Source organism: Triticum aestivum, chromosome 3A (genome assembly GCF_018294505.1).
Source record: "Triticum aestivum cultivar Chinese Spring chromosome 3A, IWGSC CS RefSeq v2.1, whole genome shotgun sequence".
Classification (NCBI taxonomy): domain Eukaryota; kingdom Viridiplantae; phylum Streptophyta; class Magnoliopsida; order Poales; family Poaceae; genus Triticum; species Triticum aestivum.
This window is the reverse complement of record NC_057800.1, coordinates 125,585,747-125,605,807: the sequence shown is the minus strand read 5'-3', so window position 1 is coordinate 125,605,807 and position 20,061 is coordinate 125,585,747. Positions and strand designations below refer to the sequence as shown.

The following is a 20,061-nucleotide window of genomic DNA, read 5'->3' as shown; positions in this document are numbered from 1 at the left end:
CTCATAGGATTAGAGGGATGTCTATCTAAGTGGGAGTTCTTAAGTAATATGATTAATTGAACTTAAATTTATCATGAACTTAGTCCTGGTAGTATTATGCAAATTATGTTGTAGATCAATAGCTCGCGTTGTTGCTTCCCTGTGTTTATTTTGATATGTTCCTAGAGAAAATTGTGTTGAAAGATGTTAGTAGCAATGATGCGGATTGGATCCGTGATCTGAGGTTTATCCTCATTGCTGCACAAAAGAATTATGTCCTTGATGCACCGCTAGGTGACGGACCTATTGCAGGAGCAGATGCAGACGTTATGAACGTTTGGCTAGCTCAATATGATGACTACTTGATAGTTTAGTGCACCATGCTTAATGGCTTAGAATCGGGACTTCAAAGACGTTTTGAACGTCATGGAGCATATGAGATGTTCCAGGAGTTGAAGTTAATATTGCAAGCAAATACCCGAGTTGAGAGATATGAAGTCTCCAACAAGTTCTATAGCTAAAAGATGGAGGAGAATCGCTCAACTAGTGAGCATGTGCTCAGATTGTCTGAGTACTACAATCGCTTGAATCAAGTGGGAGTTAATCTTCCAGATAAGATAGTGATTGACAGAATTCTCTAGTCACCATCACCAAGTTAGTAGAACTTCGTGATGAACTATGATATGCAAGGGATAACGGAAACGATTCCCAAGCTCTTCGTAATGCGGAAATTGACGAAGGTAGAAATCGAGAAAAACATCAAGTGTTGATGGTAGACAAGACCACTAGTTTCAAGAAAAGGGCAGAGGGAAGAAGGGGAACTTCAAGAAGAACAGCAAGCAAGTTGCTGCTCAAGTGAAGAAGCCCAGGTCTGGTCCTAAGCCTGAGACTAAGTGTTTCTACTGCAAAGGGACTGGTCACTGGAAGCGGAACTACCCCAAGTGATTGGCAGATAAGAAGGATGGCAAAGTGAACATAAGTATATTTGATATACATGTTATTGATGTGTACTTTACTAGTGTTTATAGCAACCCCTTAGTATTTGATGCTAGTTCAGTTGCTAAGATTAGTAACTCGAAACGGGAGTTGCAGAATAAACAGAGACTAGTTAAGGGTGAAGTGACGATGTGTGTTGGAAGTGGTTCCAAGATTGATATGATCATCATCGCACACTCCCTATACTTTCGGGATTAGTGTTGAACCTGAATAAGTGTTATTTGGTGTTTGCGTTGAGCGTGAATATGATTTGATCATGTTTATTGTAATACAGTTATTCATTTAAGTAAGAGAATAAATTGTTGTTCTGTTTACATGAATAAAACCTTATATGGTTACACACCCAATGAAAATAGTTTGTTGGATCTCGATCGTAGTGATACACATAATCATAATATTGAAACCAAAAGATGCAAAGTTAATAATGATAGTGCACCTTATTTGTGGCACTGTCGTTTAGGTCATATTGGTGTAAAGCGCATGAAGAAACTCCATGCTAATGGGTTTTTGGAATCACTTGATTATGAATCAGTTGATGCTTGCGAACCATGCCTCATGGGCAAGATGACTAAAACGTCGTTCTCCGGAACTATGGAGCGAGCAACTGACTTATTGGAAATAATACATACTGATGTATGAGATCCGATGAGTGTTAAGGCTCGTGGCGGGTATCATTATTTTCTGACCTTCACAGATGATTTGAGCAGATATGGGTATATCTACTTAATGAAACAAAAGTCTGAAATATTTGAAAAGTTCAAAGAATTTCAGAGTGAAGTGGAGAATCATCATAACAAGAAAATAAAAGTTTCTACGATATGATCGCAGAGGTAAAATATTTGAGTTACGAGTCTGGCCTTTAGTTAAAACAATGTAAAATAGTTTCACTACTCACGCCACCTGGAACACCACAGCATAATGGTGTGTCCGAACATCATAACCGTACTTTATTAGATATGGTGCGATCTATGATGTCTCTTACCAATCTACCACTATCGTTTTGGGGTTATGCATTAAAGACAGCTGCATTCACGTTTAAAAGGGCACCATCTAAGTCCGTTGAGACGACACAATCTGAACTGTGGTTTGGCAAGAAACCAAAGTTGTCGTTTCTTAAAGTTTGGGATTGTGATGCTTATATGAAAAAGTTTCATCCTGATAAGCTCAAACCCAAATCGGAGAAATATGTCTTCATAGGATACCCAAAGGAGACTATTGGGTACACCTTCTATCACAGATCCGAAGGCAAGACATTCATTGCTAAGAATGGATCCTTTCTAGAGAAGGAGTTTCTCTTGAAAGAAGTGAGTGGGAGGAAAGTAGAACTTGATAAGGTAATTGTACCTTCTCCCTTATTGAAAAGTAGTTCATCACAAGAAATCTGTTCTTGTGACTACTACACCAATTAGTGAGGAAGACTAATGATGATGATCATGTAACTTCAGATCAAGTTAATACCAAATCTCGTAGGTAAACCAGAGTGAGATCCGCATCAAAGTGGTACGGTAATCCTGTTCTAGAAGTCATGTTACTAGACCATGACGAACTTGCGAACTATGAGGAAGCGATGATGAGCCTAGATTCCGCGAAATGGCTTGAGGCCATGGAATCTGAGATGAGATCCATGTATGAGAACAAAGTATGGACTTTGATTGACTTTCCCAATGATCGGCGAGCCATTGAGATTAAATGGATCTTCAAGAGGAAGACAGACGCTGATAGTAGTGTTACTATATACAAAGCTAGAATTGTCGCAAAAAGGTTTTCGACAAGTTCAAGGTGTTGACTATGATGAGAGTTTCTCACTCGTATCTATGCTTAAGTCTGTCCGAATCATGTTAGCAATTGCTGCATTTTATGAAATCCAGCAAATGGATGTCAAAACTGCATTCCTGAATGGATTTCTGGAAGAAGAGTTGTATATGATGCAGCCGGAAGGTTTTGTCGATCCATAAGGAGCTAACAAAGTGTGCAAGCTCCAGCGATCCATTTATGGACTAGTGCAAGCCTCTCGGAGTTGGAATAAACGCTTTGATAGTATGATCAAATCATATAGTTTTATGCAGACTTGCGGTGAAGCCTGTATTTACAAGAAAGTGAGTGGGAGCACTACAACATTTCTGATAAGTATATGTGAATGACATATTGTTGATCGGAAATAATGTAGAATTATTCTGCAAAGCATAAAGGAGTGTTTTAAAGAAGTTTTTCAAAGAAAGACCTCGGTGAAGCTGCTTACATATTAAGCATCAAAATCTATAGAGATAGATCAAGACGCTTGATAAGTTTTTTCAATGAGTACATACCTTGACAATATTTTGAAGTAGTTCAAAAATGGAACAGTCAAAGAAAGAGTTATTGGTTGTGTTACAAGGTATGAAATTGAGTAAGACTCAAAGCCCGACCACGGCAGAAGATAGAAAGAGAATGAAAGTCATTCCCTATGCCTCAGCCATAGGTTCTATAAAGTATGCCATGATGTGTACCAGATCTATTGTATACCCTACACTATGTTAAGCAAGGGAGTATAATAGTGATCTAAGAGTAGATCATTGGACATTGGTCAAAATTATCCTTAGTGGAATAAGGAAATATTTCTCGATTATGGAGGTGACAAAAGGTTCATCGTAAAAAGTTACGTCGATGCAAGTTTTGACACAGATCTGGATGACTCTAAGTCTCGATCTAGATACATATTGAAAGTGGGAGCAATTAGCTAGAGTAGCTCCGTGCAGAGCATTGTAGACATAGAATTCGCAAAATACTTACGGATCTGTATGTGATAGACCCGTTGACTAAAATTATCTCACAAGCAAAACATGATCACACCTTAGTACTCTTTGGGTGTTAATCACATAAATGATGTGAACTAGATTATTGACTCTAGTAAACCCTTTGGGTATAGGTCACATGACGATGTGAACTATGGGTGTTAATCACATGGTGATGTGAACTCTTAGTGTTGAATCACATGGCGATGTGAACTAGATTATTGACTCTAGTGCAAGTGGAAAACTGAAGGAAATATGCCCTAGAGGCAATAATAAAGTTATTATTTATTTCCTTATATCATGATAAATGTTTATTATTCATGCTAGAATTGTATTAACCGGAAACATAATACATGTGTGAATACATAGACAAACAGAGTGTCACTAGTATGCCTCACTTGACTAGCTCGTTAATCGAAGATGGTTATGTTTCCTAACCATAAACAAAAGAGTTGTTATTTGATTAACGGGATCACATCATTAGGAGAATGATGTGATTGACATGACCCATTCCATTAGCTTAGCACCCGATCGTTTAGTATGTTGCTATTGCTTTCTTCATGACTTATACATGTTCCTATGACTATGAGATTATGCAACTCCCGTTTGCCGGAGGAACACTTTGTGTGCTACCAAACGTCACAACGTAACTGGGTGATTATAAAGGAGCTCTATAGGTGTCTCCAAAGCTACATGTTGGGTTGGCGTATTTCGAGATTAGGATTTGTCACTCCGATTGTCAGAGAGGTATCTCTGGGCCCTCTCGGTAATGCACATCACATAAGCCTTGCAAGCATTGCAACTAATGAGTTAGTTGTGAGATGATGTATTACGGAACGAGTAAAGAGACTTGACGTAACGAGATTGAACTAGGTATTAAGATACCGACGATCGAATCTCGGGCAAGTAACATACCGATGACAAAGGGAACAACGTATGTTGTTATGCGGTCTGACTGATAAAGATCTTCGTAGAATATGTGGGAGCCAATATGAGCATCCAGGTTCCACTATTGGTTATTGACTGGAGATGTGTCTCGGTCATGTCTACATTGTTCTCGAACCCGTAGGGTCCGCACGCTTAAGGTTTCAATGACAGTTATATTATGAGTTTATGAGTTTTGATGTACCGAAGGAGTTCGGAGTCCCGGATAAGATCGGGGACATGACGAGGAGTCTCGAAATGGTCGAGACGTAAAGATCGATATATTGAACGACTATATTCGGACATCGGAAAGGTTCCGAGTGATTCGGGTATTTTTCGGAGTACCCGAGAGTTACGGGAATACGTATTGGGCCTTATTGGGCCATACGGGAAAGGAGAAAAAGGGCCTCAAGGGTGGCCGCACCCCTCCCCTTGGTCTGGTTCGAATTGGACTAGGGAAGGAGGGCGCCCCCTTCCTTCCTTCTCCTTTTCCCTTCCTCTTTTCCTATTCCATATGGGAGGTGGAATCCTACTAGGACTAGGGAGTCCTAGTAGGACTCCACACTTGGCGCGCCCCCTCCTAGGGCCGGCCTCCTCCTCCCTTGCTCCTTTATATACGGGGGCAGGGGGCACCTCTAGACACAAGTTGATCCACGTGATCATATCCTTAGCCGTGTGCGGTGCCCCCTTCCACCATAGTCCTCGATAATATTGTAGCGGTGCTTAGGCGAAGCCCTGCGACGGTAGTACATCAAGATCATCACCACGCCGTCGTGCTGACGGAACTCTTCCTCGACACTTTGCTAGATCGGAGTCCGGGGATCGTCATCGAGCTGAACGTGTGCTAGAACTCGGAGGTGCCGTAGTTTCGGTGCTTGATCGGTCGGGCCGTGAAGACGTACGACTACATCAACCTCGTTGTGCTAACGCTTTCGTTGTCGGTCTACAAGGGTACATAGATCACACTCTCCCCTCGTTGCTATGCATCACCATGATCTTGCGTGTGCGTAGGAATTTTTTTGAAATTACTACGTTCCCCAACATAACGATCCATCCTTCTTCTCCACTAGAAGTACTGGCGATCCCCAAGGCAAAGAACTTGGGCGAATATATCCCTTATCCAGTAACTCCTTAATCTGCTTCTTAATTTCCACCAAATCCTTTGCTGGCATCCTATATGGTCTCTTTGATATTGGCCCTGTGCCTGGCAATAGCTCAATCAAAAACTCAATATCTCTATCGGGTGGCATGCCTGGCAACTCCTCTAGAAATACTTCAGGGAAATCCCTTACCACTGGTACTTCCTCCTGCACAACTCCTGTTAGGAAATTTACTTGAGTCCTCTTTGGCACATGTCGGGATACATACTTGATCCTTCTCCCTTCTGGGGTGGTAAGCAAAATTGACTTACTAGCACATTCAATATTCCCTTCATACTTTGATAACCAATCCATGCCTAATATCACATCCAATCCTTGGGATTCCAATACTATTAGGTCTGAGGGGAAAACATAGTTACCAATCCTTAATGGTAACCGATCACACCATAGACTAGCCACATACTCTTCTCCAGGCGAGGTTACTAACATGGGTGACCTAAGGGCTTGGGTTGATAGGTTATACTTATCCACAAATCCCCTTGAGATGTATGAATGCGATGCACCAGTATCAAAAAGAACGAGTGCAGTAAATGACTTAACCAAAAACTTACCTATTACTGCATCAGGCTGAGCTTCAACCTCCTCCACGCTAACGCGGTTCACATGTCCCCTGTTGAAAGGGTTCGGCTTCTTCCCAGAACTTCCATTGCCATTTTGGCCTTCAGAACATTCATTGGCGTAGTGTCCGGTCTTCTGACACTTAAAGCAAGTGACTTGGCTCAGGTCCTTCTTGGCTGGGGTTGATGGGTTGGTGCGATTCTGGCCGTTGCTTCCTCCATTGCCATTACCATTCTTGGTGCCATTATGATTGTGCGAGCTACCTCCTCCATGGGTATGCTGAAAATGTCCTCCCGGTCTAGGGGTAAAACGTGGCTTCTGCTGAGCTCCTGAATTGTACTTCCCTTGTCCATACTTCCTCTTGCGATTCTCCTTGCTGCTGCTTCCCTTCAATCATAAGAGCACGATCTACCAACTCCTGGTAGTTGTTGAAGGTTGCTACCATCAACTGCATGCTCAACTCATCATTCAGTCCTTCCAGAAACTTCTCCTGCTTAGTTGCATCCGTAGCGACGTCATCTGGTGCATAACGTGCTAACTTACTAAAATCCTCCACATACTGGCCAACTGTCCGTCCTCATTGGCGCAAGTTGTGAAACTCACGCTTCTTCATGGCCATAGCTCCTGCTGAAACATGTGCAGTACGAAAAGCCTGCTGAAACTGGTCCCATGTGACAGTGTCGACAGGGAAAGTGGCTGTGAAATTCTCCCACCATGATGCTGCGGGTCCTTCTAGCTGATGTGCGGCAAACTTCATCTTCTCCGCATCTGTGCATCCTGCTGTGGTTAACTCCCTAGCTGTCTTGCGGAGCCAATCATCTACTACTATCGGCTCGGTGCTACTGGAAAACACCGGCAGGTTTAGCCTAAGAAAACGGGCTAAGTGGTCAACAGGTGGTGGTGGTGGTGGTGGTGGTGGGTTGTTGTTGTTGTTCCCCTGGTTCTGATTCTGGACTAGCAACTACATCAATGTGTTCTACTCCTGGATCAACTGGGTGAGCTCCAGTGGAAAGGCAAATCCAGGGTCACGTCTCGGAGGCATCTGAGGGGTTTAGAAAAGATGAGATGTAAGAATAGAGGGGGTCTAAAGAGAAAACACTACCCATATGCACATGAGGCAAAAGCAAACAATTCACTTCATTCAATCAAACAAGGGCATACAATCGATCTATCTATCACAAAAGTGCTCGGACTACTATATTTACATGGTGGACTACTACTACTGATGAGGGGGTCTACTAGAAATATTCTTCGGTGGCAGACTCCATGATATCTGCTCCAGCTTCATCAACATAGTCATCATCGCTACTATCTGGATCCGAGTCGGTGTCGTCGATGACGATGTAGTCTTCCGGGCTAATCTCCTTGGGTTCTTTGTCTTCATCCACTGGTGTAGGGCCTCCCATAAATATTCCAATCTTCTTGATCAGGTCGTCATTCTTCTCCACCAATACTTCAATTTCCTCTTCATAATCTTCACGTGTAGCCTTGAGTTCTTCCTCCAGTTCCATGATTCTTGTCTTAGCTTTCTTCAGATCTATCATGTCGGCGCACATCTGGTTCTCCTCTCGTCGAATGTGTTGGTTTAATTCCTGGATAAAAGCTGCAATTGATCTATCCTTTCTGGTGCTGATCATCTCCCAGTGCTCATCTCGGCGCCCACAAATCTGGTAGATAGTATCCTTGAGATCCTTGCGGTAGGCTAGTCCAATGCGTCCCATGGCGATGTGAGCTGCCATGCTCTTTCCTAGACTCCAAGTTGGCGCATCAAAAGAAAATTCTATGGGCTCAGTGACTGGCATGAACGTCCTTCCTGGAACTTGAACTTGAATCATCCAGCGCTCTTCTTCAGGTAAAGTGGCGTTGTAGGTTCCGATGAAGCTTGGTACTCCTATATTCAGGTATCTAGTGACTTCCTTCAAGTGATGTCCAAAGGGTGTATCTTCATCCGGTTGCGTGAACTTGTTCCTTGCATCCGCCATCCTAAAGAGTAGAAAAGATGAGAAGTCGGAAGAGAAGAGAGTGAGAAGTGATCTAGATCTTTTAGCTTAGTGGTCGTGTCCTACAGTCAGCGTGTGCTCTGATACCATCTCTGTAGCGACCAGACCTCAAACAGTCTGATCTCTGTGCTCCGGTATCATCCCTGGATCAGTAATGTTGACACCACATAGTACTCGGAGGATTTATAGCAGAGTAGCAATCACACACTTATTACATCGAGTGTCTCATAAGTAAACTTATTACAATAAATATGGCTTAAGGCCATCTAAATATGATAACAGCGGAAGGCTTGGAAGATAAGTGAGTCCATCAACTCCAATGGCATCACTGAGTATAGAACCACGACCTAAAACTCCTTAATCATCGTCTGAAAAGTCTGCAATATTAACGTTGCAGCCCGAAAACGGGTCAGCACATGGAATATGCTGGCAATGTAACACATAGAGAGTAATGGAATGAAACAACTATACTATATGCATATTTGGCTGGTGGAAAGCTCTATGGTTACAGTTTTGCGTAAAGCCAATTTTTCCCTACTTCAAAGGAATAAAATTTAATTACTATCATAGTAGTTGTTAAACATTGAGAATGGTTGACAGCATTCTCAATCCCAATTAAACATCATCATTAAACATAACCCAACAAAAAATTAATTTAGAGTAACATGTTGAGATTCACATGATAATCCAGGTACTAGATACTCAAGATGTCCATAACCGGGGACACGGCTAATCATGATTAGTTTATTACACTCTGGAGAGGTTTGCGCACTTTTCCCCACAAGACTCGATCGCCTCCGTTTGGTTTCTCGCACTACATGGTGTTTGAGAAGACGGATGACCGAGACATAGCCTTTCAGAAGCGCTAGCACCTTACGATCGGGTAGACCGTACCATCTACATCCCCTACATCTGCTAGTCTACCACTGTAAGAGTTCGCACGACTTAGTCAACTATGCTAGAGCCCATAATAGCTTGTGGCTGCACACGGAAGTTTCTAGTATGAATAGTCTCATGATCCCTTTGAGCCTGGGTGGCGGTCCAAAAGAAAATAGGCAAGTCCTGGAATACCCAGGTGCCTCAATCCACCCAGATGTGTGTTTAAGTTACCACCTTAGATAAACCATTAATTAACAAACTCACATCTGTCATGGATATCACTCACTCAATCCACGTCTACTAGCATAGCTTGGCATAATAAGCAAACGTAGAAGTAACTCCCAAAGGTTTGATAATAAACAGGTAATAGGTACTACCTCAACTACTTCTCATCCCACAATTTAATTAGATCCTAATCATGCAATGTGTGAGGATTGATCTAATGCGATAAAACTGGGTAGTAGGGAAAATATGATCAAAGTGTTACTTGCCTTGCTGATGATCCGCGAAACCTAGAAATTCGAAGTAAAAGCGGCGCACTCCGGGTATTCTATCGCAGACAAACAAACAAGCATCCAATAAGTACTCATCTAATGCACGGGTAAAATGCAAATAAGAGATCTAACCAGAAGGTTCAACTTAAGAACTTCGGTTGGCAAAAAGAATCAAATCGAACGAAGCAACGAAAGTCAAACAGCGAAAGAAAACAACTTTGTTCTACTAATCTGGATCTAGGGCAAATTTTACAGTAGCAAAATCTTGTTTAAATTGGTTAAACGGATAGAGGGTTTCGAGACGAAACTCCAGGCGCTTGAATCGCCTGATTTTGATAAACGAGCGAAAAGTTATACTAAAACGAAAATCGGATCAGGAATCGCGATCAAAAAAATCGCGGATTTAATCCGAGAAAAAGAAAAACGACGAACGTTCGCTAGAACGAACGAACGCTCACTATTTAAATAAACCGGAAAAACCAATCTATTTAAAAAACCGAAACTAGAAAAAACCAATGAAAAAACCGAACGGTTTTTCAAAAAAAATTAAAAAAAACGGCACGGAAAACGAGGCGGCGGCGGACCTCGGGCGGCGGGTCGGCGGCGGCGGCGGCGGGGCGGCGCGGCGCGGCGGCGGCGGCGGGAGCTGGCGGCTAGGGTTTCGGGGGCTGGGGCGCTGGCTCGGCTGGGCCTCTCCCCCGGCTTATAAAGCCTTCCCGGGCCGGTGTCCAGGTCGGACACGGCCCGTAGGTCGGTGCGCGTTTTTTTTAAATTACACGCAGAAGAAAAATAAAAAGAAATACTAAATGGACTCCAAAAATTCCGAAATAAAATTTTCACGGGCTTCTAAAATCAAGCCGCATAAGGTGAACATTTATTTGGGATCTAAGTGCAATTTTGAAAAATGCACATTTTTCCTAAATTCAAATAAAACACCAAAAAACTCCGAAATAAAATCTTATTTGATTTTATTATTTGATCCTCAATATTTATTTATTTTTGGGAAAGTCATTTTATTCCCTCTCTCATATTTTTGTAATAGAAATAATTGATGATAAAATAAATAAAATCAAATGATCCTATTCTCAAAATTTGAGAAAACTCAAATATGAAAATAACGATATCCCCAACTCTCTCCGTGGGTCCTTGAGTTGCGTAGAATTTCTAGGATCAACCAAAAGCAAAATAAAATATGATATGCATAGATGATCTAATGTATAACATTCCAAATTGAAAATTTGGGATGTTACATTTTCCTACTATTATTTATAGTGTTTTTATTCATTATAACACTTTATGGAGTAATTATAATGCCTTTTCTCTCATAATATGCCAGGTTTACACAAAGAGAGAGAATGCCGGCAGCTGGAATTCTGGACCTGAAAAAGCTATATGAGAGATACCTATTCTGCACATCTCCAAATGAGTTGAAATTTCACGAAGAATTATTTCTGGATATATACAAAATATTGGAATAAAGAACTAGCGGAGGGGGTCACCCAGGTGCCCACAAGGCACCAGGGCGCGCCTCCCCCCTTATGCGCCCTGGTGGGTAGTGGGGGCCAGGCCCACCTCCGGTGCCCGTCTTTTGGTACATAAGGTCTTTTGACCTAGAAAAAAAATAAGAAGATGACTTTCGGGACGGAGCATCGTCGTCTCGAGGTGGAACTTAGGCAGGAGCACATTTGCCCTCTGGCGAAGTGATTCTGCCAGGGGAACTTCCCTCCGGGAGGGGGAAATCGAAGCCATCGTCATCACCAACAACCCTCTCATCTTTGGGAGGCCAATCTTCATCAACATCTTCAACAGCACCATCTCATCTCAAACCCTAGTTCATCTCTTGTGTTTAATCTTTGTATCAAAACCTCGGATTGGTATGTATGGGTGACTAGTAGTGTTGATTACATCTTGTAGTTGATGATAGTCGGTTTATTTGGTGGAAGATAATATGTTCAGATCCATTATGATATTTATTACTCCTCTGATCTTGAGCATGAATATGGTGTGTGAGTATTTACTTTTGTTCTTGAGGACACGGGAGAAGTCACGTTGCAAGTAATCATGTGAATTTGATATTTGTTCGATATTTTGATGGTATGTATGTTGCGATTCCCTTAGTGGTGTTATGTGAACGTCGACTACATGACACTTCACCATCTTTGGGCCTAAGGGAATGCATTGTGGAGTAGTTATTAGATGATGGGTTGCTAGAGTGGCAGAAGCTTAAACCATAGTTTATGCGCTATTTTGTAAGGGGCTGATTTGGATCCATATGTTTAATGTTATGGTTAGGTTTTATCTTAATACTTTTCTCGTAGTTGTGGATGCTTGCGATGGGGTTAATCATAAGTGGGAGGCTTGTTCAAGTAAGAACAGCACCCAACCATCGGTCCACCCGCATACCATATTATCAAAGTAGCGAACGCGAATCAAACCAACATGATGAAAGTGACTAGATGAAATTCCATGTGCCCTCAAGAACGCTTTTCTTATTATACGAGACCGTACCGGCCTGCCCTTTGCTATAAAAGGATTGGGCTACCTTGCTGCACTTTTATTACCATTACCGTCACTTGCTTGTTACAAATTATTTTGCTATCAAACTATCTGTTACCTATAATTGCAGTGCTTGCAGAAATTACCTTGCTGAAAACCGCTTGTTATTTCCTTCTGCTCCTTGTTGGCTTCGATACTTGAGGGAAAATTGCTATTGTCCTACAAAACTCTGCGCTTGGAGGCCCAACACGAGTCTACAAGAATAAAGTTGCATGGTAGACATCATCCGACATCCTTGTGAGCAAGTTATCTTGTTTCTGGCCAGACGTTGATGGATACCGTCACATCGAGAGGGTCCTGAGAATATGTCTCCATCGTTGGAGGGGCAAATCCCAGTCTTGAGCTATCTAGTACATTGTCATACGTTGTTGATGAACCAGTAAGTTTCCGGTATGATCACCCTGTTACGGTTGATGTTTGACGAACCCCAAAGTGCATCATCCAATATGAAGTGACTCGATACTCTCATGGTTAAAGGAATCGTGCATACTTTAACTTTTTCTGTGTTATAAACTATAAACTTGTGACGAAAGGATCTCTTAGTATAACATACAACTCGGACCAGTTCAACACAAGTGTTCTTCTAATATCATGTCCTCAAAATTATCGGCATCCTTGTTACACTTAACTTATGCCCATGATCAGAAATACGGAACCATCATGCAACACTTCATCTAGTCTTAGAGGCGAGACTAGGAATCTATTCATCGTTTATTATTCTGCATGTGAATATGAGTTTTCCTCTCAGCCTTGTGGTTATTGCAGACTCGAGTATCATAACAGTTATAACATAGAACATAAACATTAATTACGAACATGAAAATAAATAATAATGTTTGCCTCTAGGGCATATTTCCTTCATGAACAAGTTTTTTTCAGAAGCAACGAGCCACCCCGCCGACTTTTTTTAAAGAAACCACCACAAAAGTTGTTTTACAAAATCAAAAGACTACAACCTAGAAAAGAAAAGAAAGAGCACTTAGCTACATCTAAGGAAGCACCTAGACATAACAAAAAGCCAAGAGCCTCAGCCAAAGAAATGGCAAACAAAGGAACCTGTGCCAGATCCCAACTAAAAACAGGTTTGAGGGGGGCGGTACGGGCAATTTTGAGAGCTTGTACCCCTTCACTCATACGTAAGGGCACCCAACAGCTAGGATTTCCCGTGCCTCCCGCCAGTGCTGGCGCAGGTTTGGCTCGTCTCCTGTGGCCTTAGGGTCATAAAGGCGTAGTGGATCCCGGCCCTTGCCTGCAAGAGGGCTTCGATTTTTTTAATGTTTTTTGAGTTTTGTTGGGTTTTATGTCATGCTCAGAGAGGCGAGTCGGCGGCGGCTCGTTGAAGATGGAATAAGGTTCTCCTCGCCTAGCCCCCATCTCAGCGGTGCTTCTAGCATCGTAGGAGATCGTGTGGAGGTACATCTCTAGGCGATCTCACGGGATTCGATCATCGTTTGTCTTCAATGGATCCAAGTGGATTCGATATCAGTTCGTCTATATTCGTGTGTCTGTAGGTTGGATCCTTCCGATAACATTTCTCTACATCGATGGCGGTTGTTGTTCTGTGTGCTGGTCATGTAGGGCTTTAGCACGACGTCTTCTCAGTTGCCTATTACAACAAAGTTTGCTCGGCTCCACTGAGGGAGGGGCGATGATGACGGTGCGCCTTATGCTTGCTCCAATATTTGTAATTATTGATAGATGGTCTATAGACCTTGATGTAATTTTTATTTCTGGTGTTCTTTCGACTACCTTGACAGTTGAAGATAAATCAAAAGTTTTTTCCTGAAAAAAAGAAAAAGAAATGGCAAACAGTTTTCATCAACTTGCAGCTAGGGAGTGACCAAAATAACTAGATCAACAGGGGTACACACGACTATCACATATTACAACTTAACTCAAGCATAGCTTTTGAGAACCAGCACTAGGATTAAGTAGAATTAATCTGATGTACCCTTTGTCCCTCCTCCAAGAAAAGGAGGCTAGGGTTTTTGCCTCCCGTCGGCAGCGCCGCCGATCTCCCACGTCTCCTATGGCCTTAGGGTCATGGATGCGTGGTGGATCCCGGCCCTTGACGGCGGGAGGGCTCCTTTTTAAGTGCTTCTTCAAGTTTTCTTAGGGTTTGTGTCCTGCTTAAAAAGACAAGACGGCGGCGGCTTCTTGAAGATGGAATAAGGTTCTCCCTCCTAGCCCATGTCCCAATGGTGTGTCTAGCATCGTTGGAGGGCGCGTGGAGGTGTGTCTTCGGTGGATCTCGTGAGATTTGGTCGGTGGTTGTCTTTGGTGGATCCGCTCGGATTCGATATTTGTTCGTCTTTGTTTATGTGTCTTCAGGTTGGATCCTTCCGATTTAAACTTCTCTTCATCGGCGGCGGTTGCTGTTCCGGTGCGTTGCGTCTATGGGACCTTAGCACGACGACTTCCCGGCTGTCTACTACAACAAGTTGTGCCCGGCTCCGACGAGGGAGGGGCTATGATAACGGCGCGCCTTTGGCTCGCTTCAGTGCTTGTAATCATCGCTGGGTGGTCTGTGAATCTGGATGTAATTTATATTATTTCCGGTGTTCGTTGTACCGCCATGATTGAAGAAGAATAGATTGACAGTTTCTCGCAAAAAAAGAGAACCAACACCAGGATTCAAAATCTTCGCTCTTCACAACCAGAGTTGGTACACCTAAGTAAATAAAGTTACGTTTCTTTCCTTCCCAGCTAATCACCCTCGGGCCTTTTCTTTACTCCAACCAAATTAGGCCGAATCAGGATTGGGGTCTCCCATTCTCGTGTTGCCGCCGCCGCTGATGTCATCTGAGGAATTTTGGTCCCCTCGCCTCCAGCTGCCATTTTAGCGCTGATAGGGGAGGGGGGGGGGGGGGCTGGATCTTCAAGACAGCTATATTCTTCGTCAACATCTAGTGATCATCATAGTTTTGTGAGAATAAATTCCCTTTGTGAGAATAAATTCCCTCTCGTTCTTTTGACGGTGCTATGAGGTTAGAGAGTTTTCTGTTCTCGTAGACTCGATTATTCAGATCTGATGAGTTTATTCAGCCGGGCAACTAATCTAGCGCCCGCTGTGCTCTCTCTCTCCATTTATATCTCTAAAAAGTTTGATTTAAGGTCTTTCCCCTTGTGAACCACGTTGCCGAACTGTGATATGACATTGGAGGCCCGAGGCTCACTAATTCGAAGGCAAAAAAAACCGCAAAAACCAATGCACATTTCCACTTTCACCGATCCTTCTACTATTTTCAGAAAAAAAAAAAGAGGGTCACAAATCCATGACCAGGACATGAGAGTCCACCCAAGAAGAAAAATTCAGAATCAGCCCGTGTTCTGCATGCCCGCGGCGATTCCCTTCATGGTGAGGATGAGCGTGTCCTCCAGCCCGGGGTCGTACTCGCTGCTGGGGTTGAGCTCCATCAGGCTCTCCGCCGTCTCGTCGATGAACTCCTTGGACAGCGGCGGCCGCGTCGCCGGCCTGAACTCGCCGTCCCTGATCCTCTTCAGCGTGTACGCCTGGCACACGTTCAGCGCCGTGATGTACGAGTCCCGCAGCAACAGCCGCTGCCTCAGGTACGGGTCGCTCTCCAGCAGGTCTTCGTGCCCAGCAACCTACACACACATGCAAGATCAAGAAATGCGCATCCATGGTGACATGATCTCATCGTCTGCAATATTTCAGGCAGCTGAAGGGATCGAGAGCTCACTCACCTTTAGGAGGAGGCTCTGTGTCTCGGCGTAGTTGGCTCTGAGCTGCTCCCCGAAGGGCCAGAGGTCTTCGGGGACGAGGAGCTTGTCGTAGAGCGCCGCGATGCCGGGGTCGCCCTTGGCGAACACCATCTCGAGGAGGTCGATGGTGACGCGGAAGAACGGCCACTCGTCGTACATCTCCCGGAGCGTGGCGAGGCCGCCGGGCCTGTCCATGGCGTGCCGGAAGGCGGCGCCGAAGCCCAGCCACACGGGGAGGTGGAATCGCGTCTGCGTCCACGCGAAGATCCACGGGATGGCGCGCAGCGACTCGATGCCGCCGCCCGGCTTCCGCTTGGAGGGCCGGCTGCCGATGTTCATCCGCCCGTACTCCGTCTCCGGCGTCGCACACCGGAAGTACTCCACGAAGCGCGGCTCCTGGAACACGATGGCCCGGTACTCCTCGGTGGCCACCGTGGCCATGTCGTCCAGCAGCGCGCGCCACTCGGGCTTCGGGGAGACGGGCGGGTTCATGCCGTGCTCCAGCGTGGCCGCCGTGAACCTCTGCAGCGTGCGGAAGCAGAGGTTGTCCTCCCCGAACGACTTCTCGATCACCTCGCCCTGGACGGTGACGCGGAGCGAGCCGTTGACGGTGTTGGGCGGCTGCGACAGGATGGCGAGGTGGCTCGGCCCGCCGCCGCGGCCCACGGTGCCGCCCCGGCCGTGGAAGATGGTGAGCTTCACGCCGTGCCGCTCGGCCACGTCCACGATCTCCTCCTGAGCCTTGTAGAGATACCACGCCGCCGACAGCCGGCCGGCGTCCTTGCCCGAGTCCGAGTAGCCGATCATGATCTCCTGCTTGCCGTCGATCCTCTCCTTGTACCAGTCGATGGAGAAGAGGAGCTCCATGGTGGCGCGCGCCTGCTGGAGGTCCGCCAGCTTCTCGAACAGCGGCACGACCCGCATGGGCGTCTTGACGCCGCACTCCCGCTGCAGCAGCTCGACGGCGAGCACGTCGGACGGCGCGGTGGCCATGGAGATGACGTAGGCGCCGAAGCTGTCGGCGGGGAGCTCGGCGATGACCCGGAAGGTGCCGAGCACGTCGGCGACCTCGTCGGACTGCGGCAGGTCCGGGCCGAAGAGCGGGCGGTTGCCGCGGAGCTCGTTGACGAGCCAGTCCTGGCGCTGCTCCTCGGGCCAGTCCCGGTAGGAGCCGATGCCGAGGTGCGTGGTGATGGCGTCGACGGCGTCGATGTGGCGGTCCGACTCCTGCCGGATGTCCAGCTTGAGGAGGCAGAGGCCGAAGGTGGAGACCTGGCGCATGAAGTCCAGCAGGCTGCCGTCGGCGATCAGCTTGTCCCCGCAGTCGCACAGCGAGCGGTAGCACAGCTCCAGAGGCTCCAAGAACTGCAACAAATCCATCAAATGTAAGAACATAGACCCCATCAAATGATTCTGATCCTGTAACTCATTTGCAGTGGAAAAAGAGATCGCTAACCTCCTCGACCCTGGTGTAGGTATCTTCTTCCGGGATGCTCGATTCTCCGCTGGACAGGATCTCTCGAGCACGCTCGCAGGTGTTGTATAGCTTGTCCCTCACGTCGCCGAGTATGATGCGGTAGGGCTCCCGCGGAGAGATCTGCTTCCAAAACTCTGCAGCACATGAATGTTTTCTAATTTAGACATGGCTTAGAAGGAATTTCTGCAGGCTGTGAGCAGAACCGAATGGAGCATGCATACCGATGTAGTACTTGGCGTACTTCCGGGAGGACAGCCGGTGCAGCTCGTCGGCGCGGGCCCGGAGCTCATCGTTGCAGCGCCACATAGAAAGCTTCAGACAGACAAATGCATGGCACCGTCAGAAACTGAAACCAGTACATAGTAGTAATTGGCATCGACTTGGGTGAAAATGCTCGTGTTGTGAGCATCAGAGACTGAGGAATGGCACCTCGAACATGAGGCTGCCCATCTTGGAGAAGTACATGTTGGCGGCCATCATCCTGGCGAGCAGGCAGACGTCCCGGGTGACCTCGGGGGTGACCCTGGGGTTGCCGTCGCGGTCGCCGCCCATCCAGGAGGAGAACTGGATGAGCGGGACGTCGTAGGGGAGGCGCTCCTCGATGCCGATGTTCCTGAGCGCCGTGTCGACGCGGCGGAGGAACTTGGGCACGCCGTTCCAGATGGTGTCGTGGAAGTAGCTCATCCCGGCGCGCATCTCGTCCTGCGGCGTGGGCGGCGTCCGGCGGATCTCGTCCGTCCGGAACGCCGCCAGGATCTCCCGCTGCAGGGCCTCGTCGATCTCCTGCTTCTCGTTCTCGGACACGCCCTCCACGCACAGCTGCGTGAGGCACGTCCGGATGCTGGCGTGCTTCTCCAGGAGCGACCGCCGGATGGACTGGGTGGGGTGCGCGGTGAAGACGAGGTCCGTGGTCTGCGCCCTGAGCGCGTCGAACACCTCCTGGGGCGTCTTGCCCAGCCCGCCCACCATCCGCTGGAAGGTCTCGTCGATGTCCGACTCGGTGGGCGCCAGGGCCTCGTCCGCGAACCCGCCGCGCCGGCTCGTCTCCATCTTCTTCTGGTACACCATCTGGATCTCCTCCGCGAGGTTGGCCAGGTTGAGCATGTGCGACAGCGAGCTGGACACCATGATGGCGTCGCCCACGTCCAGGCTCGTGAACAGCGCCCCCAGCTCGCCCAGCTTCGCCGCCCGGTCGCCCACGTCCCGCTGGTACTCCCCCGACACCCGCAGGCACTCCTCCACCTACAACAATAAAATCAGTCTCCAGAGTTGATTGATCGCCGGACCGGAGAGTGCGGTGCAGGAGAATGAAATGAATTGCTCTGTCGGTGTCAAGTGTTTGCGCACCACTCGTCTGAAGTTGCTGCCGTGCAGGTCCTGGATGATGTCGAGGAAGCGGGTCACGAGGAGGGCCTCGTAGTTCTGCAGCCGGTCGTCGTCCTCCGTCGCCCCGCCCCGCGCGAACTGCCGGAGCTGGGCGTCGACGGACTCGGCCACCGCCGCCGCGCGGACGCTCCTCGGCGCCGGCCGCCGGAGGGCCGCGTACTGCGGCGGCAGCGCGAGCCGCCTCCGGCCGGGCTCGAGCTTTATCAGGAGGGTGAACGGGGAGGTGTGGAGGGAAATCATCGCGCCGTCTAAAAACTTGACACGCCACGTATCAGCAGGACATGGCGGGAGAGTACGGCGAGCACGCCGTCCTCTGGGTTTTAAGCAGCGGGGAGAAGCGGAAGAGGATTTGGGTGGCTGTTGCTAATACTGGCATCTCCCCAGTCTCCGCTGTGGCTAACGATTTTTTGCCACGCGTGCCATACGATTTTCTGCCGACCGTGTCGCCGGTACCACGGGCCGTACCACTAAACCGGTCCACGGCAGCAGTCGGCACACCAAAATCTCCAGGCCTTTGCTGCTGTGAGGGTCATGCGAAGTCGGCCTGTGAAATCTTTGCGCCCAGTATGGCTCCTCGTTTTTGTTCCTTCCGGGGAACCGACGCTTAGGATGGCTGAAGAGCTGCAGAATGGTTTCTGGTTAGGATGTTGCGGGCTGGACCAACAGAGACTCTTGGGGAAGCTGATAAACCTTCCTCCGTGACAGTATTGGCACTTGGCAACAGCAATATGATAAAAACTGCTGGAAACGACCAAATATGATCCGCATCAGAAATTCACAAAAATGGCATAATAGACTGGGATCCCAGTACCCAGGTTTTGGAATATTCTGGGGACGACGTGACATTGCCCTGCTTCAAATGGTATCTGCGCAGATATTCGCACAGCGAGGCCACTTGCTGCAGTAATAGTAGAAATGATCGCCTCCGGTTCTTCACAGACCACAGGAATTATGGACCGGAACAATCTTATAACAATGGGCCATCATGTGTCATGAAAATATGCAATACCATCTCTCGAACCCCAAAAACGAAAGTGCACTGCCAACCTTTTTTTACATATGAGTAGTACGTAATAAAATTTGAGACATGAAATGACAACTAAAAGGGATGGGTATTCAGTTGCATGTTCCTTCTTACAAATGAATAGTGTAAGA

At 46.8% G+C, this 20,061-nt stretch overlaps 1 protein-coding gene across 1 annotated transcript; it reads right to left on the bottom strand.

Moving 5' to 3' along the window:
• Positions 1–15,403: 15,403 nt before the first annotated feature.
• LOC123060630 (phosphoenolpyruvate carboxylase 1) lies at positions 15,404–19,309 on the bottom strand. Its single transcript, XM_044483418.1, has 6 exons — positions 18,868–19,309; positions 17,950–18,762; positions 17,742–17,832; positions 17,500–17,654; positions 16,026–17,408; positions 15,404–15,926 (listed from the first exon to the last, which is right to left on the bottom strand). Exons 1-6 carry the CDS (start codon positions 19,144–19,146, stop codon positions 15,636–15,638), a joined length of 3,012 nt encoding a protein of 1,003 aa, XP_044339353.1. The 5' UTR covers positions 19,147–19,309; the 3' UTR covers positions 15,404–15,635.
• Positions 19,310–20,061: the final 752 nt, after the last annotated feature.

Bases quoted from the DNA above. Each gene is read 5' to 3' on its own strand.
- LOC123060630 (XM_044483418.1), bottom strand. From the start codon at position 19,146: ATGATTTCCCTCCACACCTCCCCGTTCACCCTCCTGATAAAGCTCGAG. The intron at 18,763-18,867 runs GTGCGCAAACAC...TTATTGTTGTAG, and splicing joins GCAGCAACTTCAGACGAGTG to GTGGAGGAGTGCCTGCGGGT. The intron at 15,927-16,025 runs GTGAGTGAGCTC...ATGTGTGTGTAG, and splicing joins CACAGAGCCTCCTCCTAAAG to GTTGCTGGGCACGAAGACCT.